At 45.2% G+C, this 8,422-nt stretch overlaps 1 protein-coding gene across 1 annotated transcript in view; it reads right to left on the bottom strand.

Moving 5' to 3' along the window:
- Positions 1–1,340: 1,340 nt before the first annotated feature.
- The window catches only part of LOC124716727, a 196,940-nt gene continuing 189,858 nt past the window's right edge, over positions 1,341–8,422 (bottom strand). Inside the window, exon 8 of the mRNA XM_047243270.1 lies at positions 1,341–1,573. Coding sequence (XP_047099226.1) covers positions 1,341–1,573 — 233 coding nt within the window. The remainder of the gene's footprint in view (positions 1,574–8,422) is intronic.

Here is an 8,422-nt window from a genome sequence, read left to right as displayed (position 1 = left end):
CTTGATGCCTCAGAAGCTGCCCTACCAACCGGTCCCTACTTCTTGTCAAGTTGTGCCACAAACTCCTCTTCTCCCCTATTGTATTCAATACCTCCTCATTAGTAACGTGATCTACCCATCTAATCTTCAGCATTCTTCTGTAGCACCACATTTCGAAAGCTTCTATTCTCTTCCTGTCCAAACTATTTAACGTCCATGTTTCAGTTCCATGCATGGCTACACTCCATACAAATACTTTCAGAAACGACTTCCTGACACTTAAATCTATACTCGATATTAACAAATTTCTCTTCTTCAGAAACGCTTTCCTTGCCATTGCCAGTCTACATTTTATATCCTCTCTACTTCGACCATCATCAGTTATTTTGCTCCCCAACCTGCAAAACGCCTGTTCTACTTTACGTGTCTCATTTCCTAATCTAATACCCTCAGCATCACCCGACTTAATTCGACTACATTCCATTATCCTCGTTTTGCTTTTGTTGATGTTCATCTTATATCCTTCTTTCAAGACATTGTCCATTCCGTTCAACTGCTCTTCCAAGTCCTTTGCTGTCTCTGACAGAATTACAATGTCGTCGGCGAACCTCAAAGTTTTTATTTCTTCTCCATGGTTTTTAATACCTACTCCGAATATTTCTTTCGTTTCCTTTACTGCTTGCTCAATATGCAGATTGAATAACATCGGGGAGAGGCTACAACCCTGTCTCACTCCCTTCCCGACTCCTGCTTCCCTTTCATGCCCCTCGACTCTTATAACTGCCATCTGGTTTCTGTACAATTTGTAAATAGCCTTTCGCTCCCTGTATTTTACCCCTGCCACCTTCAGAATTTGAAAGAGAGTATTCCAGTCAACATTGCCAAAAGCTTTCTCTGAGTCTACAAATGCTAGAAACGTAGGTTTGCCTTTCCTTAGTCTTTCTTCTAAGATAAGTCGTAAGGTCAGTATTGCCTCACGTGTTCCGACATTTCTACGGATTCCAAACCGATCTTCCCCGAGGTCGACATCTACCAGTTTTTCCATTCGTCTATAAAGAATTCGCGTTAGCATTTTGCAGCTGTGACTTATTAAACTGATAGTTCGCTAATTTTCACATCTGTCAACACCTGCTTTCTTTGGGATTGGAATTATTATATTCTTATTGAAGTCTTAGGGAATTTAGCCTGTCTCATACACCTTGCTCACCAGATGGTAGAGTTCTGTCATGACTGGCTCTCCCAAGGCCGTCATTAGTTCTAATGGAATGTTGTCTCGAGGTATAGGAAAAGTGAATGGCAGTGTACGAACAAATGTAAGAAGAGTACAAGGGTAGTAGAAGTAAGATTAGTGGTTGGGGCTCTCAGTGGCGTACGTACCCCGACGCAGAGCAGGAGTCGATGCAGTCGGCAGCGACGAAGCACGCGAGGTCCATGGTGAGCTGGTCGCTGTCCGTGGCGTCAGTGAGGCCGGCGAGAGCAGCGAGGCCGTCGTCGCACTCCTCGAACCCGAGCCTCCAGGGTCCCAGCGTCCAGCTTGTTATCAGGCGAAGCATGGCACCCACCGCGATGTACCGATACTCGAGGGTCTTGCAAGCTATCAACACGTCAGTGTGTCCGGCGAAACGTTGTAACGTATTACTATCTCCACGAGGTTTCTCGTCGAGCCATATACGGGAGTTCGAGTCTCGGTCGGGCTCACAGTTTCAATCTCCCAGGAAATTTCATATCAGCGCACACTCCGCTGCAGAGTGAAAATCTCATTCTGGACACATCCCGCAGGCTGTGGCTAAGCCATGTCTCCGCAGTATCCTTTCTTTCAAGAGTGTTGGTTCTGCAAGGTTCGCAGGAGAGCTTCTGTAAAGTTTGGAAGGTAGGAGACGAGGTACTGGAAGAAGTAATGCTGTGAGCATCGGGCGTGAGTCGTGCTTCGGTAGCTCAGATGGTAGAGCACTTGCCCGCTAAAGGCAAAGGTCCCGAGATCGAGTCTCGGTCGGGCACGTAGTTTTAATCTGCCACGAAGTTTCATATCAGCGCACACTCCGCTGCAGGGTGAAAATCTCATTCTGGAAACATCCCCCAGGCTGTGGCTAAGCCATATCTCCGCAGTATCCTTTCTTTCAGGAGTCCTGGTTCGGCAAGGTTCGCAGGAGAGCTTCTGTAAAGTTTGGAAGGTAGGAGACGAGGTACTGGCAGAAGTAAAGCTGTGAGGATCGGGCGTGAGTCGTGCTTCGGTAGCTCAGATGGTAGAGCACTTGCCCGCTAAAGGCAAAGGTTCCGAGTTCGAGTCTCGGTCGGGCACACAGTTTTAATCTGCCAGGAAGTTTCATAAAGCCACTTGATTAATACAGGATTCGAAATCGGAGTAAGGGGGTAAGATCGACACCAAATAAATTATCTTCACGTAGATTATGTATTGTAATTAAATATTGGCTTGCACATCCTAAGTACACATAACTGATGCGTGACTCGAAATATTTAAGTAAGAATTACGTGAGAATGAAACACAGCACAATTTAACTACAGCAAGAAGAAACACAGCTGACGGGTGCGGGAGACAATTATACTATCATCTCCTTTGCATTAATACCGTAACAATATCTAAGTGAGATTTGCATTACGATTATACGTATGCTCTATTCTGGACAGAGGTTTAGCCGATACATAAGGCTGTGCGAACATTGTTTAACATACTAACTGCGTCTGCTTCTTGCTAAAGGCGGGACTAGGGCACGTGGTGCATTCTGACTCAAACTGTTGTGCTGCTTTGTAGAAAGCGCACGAAAGAAGAGATATTCATGCAGAAGTTGTAGCTCATTAAACAAGCAAACTGTTAAATCCTATTGCGGTGCCGTGGTGAACCAGAAGGGTCATTGATTACCAAACACGTGGCACAAAATCGGCACACACAGACAAAAGCAATTTCCACAAAATATAAGATTAAAAAATCATTAAAAAATAACTCGCTTCACACGCTTCAGTTAATCTGAAGTTTTTAAGTATTTCACCAGTTAAACATAATGAAGTCCTAGCTCAACCTGATTCCTATCACCTGAAACCCCCCTTAAGAGCTACGATCCGTACTCACCAAGCGTTCACCGTAGAGTGCCCCTTTCTCTTTCCAGATTACCCAGCTCCTCGTGCAACGGAAGCTACCAGAAGGGTAGCCCTCCGTCACCAACCTCACACACAAAAACAGCCTTCGACACAGCCGTCGACTAAGATGGGAAAACGTCTCTGTTCAGGTATTGGAAACATAAGTTAGTCATCCTGTGCTCTCGTTTGAACGAGAAGAAACATCGTCTGCCCCAGCAGACGATGACATATTCAGCGATTCCCACAAAAACACACATTAAATCACACATATAATAATCATTAAGCCTTATTAGAGTGCTCAGTCTTTCTGAAAGAGTTCATAAATTGAGCTAAAATCAGGCAGTAAAATGAATAGGTTGTACAGAGTTCGACAAGCGTCTTATGAAACGACTTCACAGAGATGTTTCAACGCTTTCAGTCATCTTCATGCATGTAGACAATTCAGGCAATATTTTGTTAGCTAGTATTAAACAGAGGTGATGGCGATATGCATATACAGGGTGATCTATTGATCCTGACCGGGCCAAATATCTGACGAAATAAGCGTCAAACGAGAAAACTACAAAGAACGAAACTCGTCTAGCTTAAAGGGGAAACCAGATGACGCTATGTTTGGCCCGCTAGATGGCGCTGCCATAAGTCAGACGGATATCAACTGCCCTTTTTTTAAATAGGAATCCCGATTTTTTATTACATATTCGTGAAGTACGTAAAGAAATATGAATGTTTTAGTTGGACCACTCTTTTCGCCTTGTGAAAGATGGCGCTGTAATTGTCACAAACATATGGCTCACAATTTTAGACGAACGGTTGGTAACAGGTAGGTTTTTTGTATTAAAATACAGAACGTTGGTACGTTTGAACATTTTATTTCGCTTGTTCCAATGTGATGCATGTACCTTTGTGAACTTATCACTCCTGAGAACTCATGCTGTTACAGCGTGATTACCTGCAACTACCACATCAATGCAATAAATGCTCAAAATGATGTCCGTTAACCTCAATGCATTTGGCAGTATATGTAACGACATTCCTCTCAACAACGAGTAGTTCGGCTTCCGTAATGTTCGCACATGCTTTAACAATGCGCTGACGCATGTTGTCAGGCGTTGTCGGTGGATCACGATAGCAAATATCCTTCAACTTTCCCCACAGAAAAAAATCCGGGGACGTCAGATTCGTTGAACGTGCGGGCCATGGTGTGGTGCTTCGACGTCCAATGCACCTGTCATGCAATCCACATGTCATGCTATTCAATACCGCTTCAACCGCACGCGAGCCATGTTCCGGACATCCATAATGTTGGAAGTACATCGCCATTCTGTCATGCGGTGAAACATCTTCTAGTAACATCGCTACAACATTACGTAGAAATCTGCATACATTGCACCATTAAGACTGCCATCGATAAAATGGGGGCCAATTATCCTTCCTCCCGTAATGCCGCACCATACATTAACCCGCCAAGATCGATGATATTCCACTTGTCGCAACCATCGTGGATTTTCCCTTGCCCAATAGTGCATATTATGCCGGTTTACGTTACCGCTGTTGGCGAATGACGCTTCGTCGCTAAATAGAACGCGTGCAAAAAATCTGTCATCGTCCCGTAATTTCTCTTGTGCCCAGTGGCGGAACTGTACACGACGTTCAAAGTCGTCGTCAAGCAATTCCTCGTGCATAGAAATATGGTACGGGTGCAATCGATGTTGATGTAGCATTCTCAACACCGACGTTTATGAGATTCCCGATTCTCGCGCAATTTGGCTGCTACTGACATGCGGGTTAGCCACGAAAGCATTTAAAACACCTACTTGGGCGTCATCATTTATTGCAGGCCGTGGTTGACGTTTCACATCTGGCTGCACTCTTCCTGTTTCCTTAAATAACCTAACTATCCGGCGAACGGTCCGGACACTTGGATGATGTCGTCCAGGATACCGAGCAGCATACATAGCACACGCCCGTCGGGCATTTTGATCACAGTAGCCATACATCAACACGATATCGACCTTTTCCGCAATTGGTAAACGGTCCATTTTAACACGGGTAATGTATCACGAAGCAAGTACCGTCCACACTGGCGGAATGTTACGTCATACCACGTACTTACACGTTTTTGACTATTACAGCGCCATCTATCACAAAGCGAAGAAAGTGGTCCAACTAAAACGTTCATACTTCTTTACATACTACAGAAATACGTAATAAAAAATGGGGGTTCCTATTTGTTGATGTCCGTTGACCTATGGCAGCGCCATCTAGAGGGCACACCATAGCACCATCTGGTTTTCCCCTTCAAGCTAGACGAGTTATGTTCTTTGTAGCTTTTTCGTTTGATGCTTACTTCGTGCGATATTTGGCCCGGTCACTATCAATGGAACACCCCGTCTACAGATTAAATCAGTATCCCCTTGCACAAGGTATAAAAGGCAAATGTGTTGGTGAAGCTGTCATTTGTACCCACGTGAGAAGCTTTCCGACGTGATTATGCGCATATGACGGGGATTAAAAGACTTGGAACGCAGAATGCTAGTTGGAGCTCCCAGCATCAGACATTCCGTTTCGGAGATCGTTGGGGAATTCAGTATTTAGAGATCAACAGTGACACAAGTGTGCTGAGAATACCAGATGTCAAGCATTACCTTTCACCACTGATAACGTAGTGGCCGAATGTCTTCACCTAACGACCGACAGCAGCAGTCTTTGCGTACAGTCGTCACGGCTAACAGACAAGCTACATTATTGTTAAGGATTTCGCGGCCACTTGTTGAGAAACCGCCTAGTGGCTTCTGTCTCGGGTTCTTCGGCCGACGTTCATCTGATGATTCTACTGACGTTTCGCCAGCACGAGTGACTGCCATTGACAAAGTTTCACCCTCCATTGCCGTTGGTGAAATGGAGCTCCAGTTCACCACCAGCAATGGAGGGTGAAGCTTTGACAATGGCAGCCACTCGTGTTGGCGAAACGTCAGTAAAATCATCAGATGAACGTCGGCCGAAGAACTCGAGACAGAAGCCAATAGGCAGTTTGTCAAGCAACACTATGTCAAATAACCGCAGAAATCAATGTGGGACGTACGACGGGTGTACCCGTTAGGACAATGTGGCGAAATCTAGCGTTAATGGGCTATGGCAGCAAACGGCCGACGCGAGTGCCTTTGCTGACAGCACAACACCGCCTGCAACGCCTGTCCTGGCCTCGTGACTACATCGGTTGGACCCTAGGCGATTGGAAAACCGTGGCCTCCTCAAATGAGTCCCGATTTCAATTGGTAAGACCTGATGGTAAGCTTCGAGTGTGGCGCAGACCCCACGCAGCCTTACACTGAAGTCTCTGGTAATCCATCAAGGAAAGTGGGACAGCAGACGGAACGAAGTACTTGAATAATGATAACAAAACCAGCGGCTGTATTTAAATCCACCGTCGACTACTATTTTTTAACAAATGTCACCAGTTTCAACACCAAATGGTGTCGTCTTCAGGACCAAAACGTAACCAGCCATCCACAACTGCTTTCATAAGCACTGAACAGAATTGTTAGTAGCGGGCGAAAATTAACTGAATTACGTACCTTCCATGGCAATAATCGTCTGACCAGGCTTGGCATGTTATTGACACGGTAGGTACGGAACTCAGTTACAATCCTGTTGGAAGAACATCCGCAACTGAGCATTAACCAGAGGTTGAAATTACCGATACAGTTGCACTCATAGGTAGCACCCCGAGTATAGTACACGTCCACTGCCAGTAACGATACCTGATAATAAACGAAATTTACAACTGAAGCGGTATTTGCAACCTCTGGAGATCAGTTGATTCTGGCCCGATGATACGATTCTCATCATTGGAGCGCCGGCCGCTGTGCCCGAGCGGTTCTAGGTGCTTCAGTCCAGAACCGCGTGGCTGCTACGGTCGCAGGTCCGAATCCTGCCTCAGGCAGGGATGTGTGTGACGTCCTTAGGTTAGTTAGGTTTAAGTACACTACTGGCTATTAAAATTGCTACACCACGAAGATGACGTGCTACAAACGCGAAATTTAACTGACACGAAGAAGATGCTGTGATATGCAAATGATGAACTTTGCACAGTATTCACACAAGGTTGTCACCGGTGGCGACACCTACAACGTGCTGACATGAGGAAAGTTTCCAACCGATTTCTCAAACAGAAAAAGCAGTTGACCGGCGTTGCCTGGTGAAACGTTGTCGTGATGCCTCGTGTAAGGAAGAGAAATACGTACCATCACGTTTCCGTTTTTGATAAAGGTCGGATTGTAGCCTATCGCGATTGCGGTTTGTCGTATCGCGACACTGCTGCTCGCGTTAGTCGAAATCCCATGACTGTTAGCAGAATATGGAATCGGTGGGTTCCGGAGGGACGGTAACTACCGAACGGTACATGAAGGTTGTGGAAAATGGTTTCAACCCCATTTTCCAAAGTCATCCTGACTTTTGACAATATGTGCTTCACGAAAGGCGGAACTCGACCGCCATAGAAGCAGGAGAGTGTTTGATGCCCTGGAGGAGCAGTTTGAGGACCGCATTCGTGTTCTGGGGCACCCAGAGGCCACTGGCATGGGTCTCGATTTGCCGCCATATCTGGATCTGAACACATACGACTAATCTTTGTGAGGCTATATTAAAGACAATGTGTACAGCAATAACCCCAAAACCAATGCTGAGCTGAAACCAGGCATTCAGGAGGTCATCGACAGCGTCGATGTTCCGACACTTCACCGGCTAGTGTAGAATTTCGCTATTCGTCTGCGTCACATAATCGCCAATGATGGCACGCATATCGAACACGTCACAACCTACATCCGAAAAGGGGTAGTGACGTTTACATGTTGAATAAAGTGTATGTACGAAGTAGTTAGTAACTAATTTAGGTTTGTTTTTCACATAGTTCAATAATTGTCACTCTGTATCTTACATATATTATAAAAATGAAAGTTTTTGTGCGTTGTAGTATGTCTGTTACCCCTTCACGCTGAAACGGCTGCAAGTGTATAGATAAAATTTGCAAAGAGGGTTGCTTGTACCTTGAATTAAAACAGGTTATCTTATATATTTCTAAAAACCAAAGAGTTTCGGGTGCGGGAGAAAAGAAGTGTACCTCATGACGCGGAAGTAGCCATACTTCATTCATCCAGCATCTGTGAATGAGAGCACTAGTGACTTTTTGCAGACTTTACACGTGATTTCAAACCTTTACGAAACTCTTCCTCGCTGACATCCCCCACAAAAAGATGAAATATGTTCGTCGCTTACTTAATTTTCGTTGTTCATTCAGGAAAACTGGCGCCTAAACCATAACACTTTATTTTATGACTTATTCACTACTATC

Source organism: Schistocerca piceifrons, chromosome 9, assembly GCF_021461385.2.
Source record: "Schistocerca piceifrons isolate TAMUIC-IGC-003096 chromosome 9, iqSchPice1.1, whole genome shotgun sequence".
Classification (NCBI taxonomy): domain Eukaryota; kingdom Metazoa; phylum Arthropoda; class Insecta; order Orthoptera; family Acrididae; genus Schistocerca; species Schistocerca piceifrons.
Note: the sequence above shows the minus strand (reverse complement) of the source record. Positions and strands in the feature narration are given on the sequence as shown.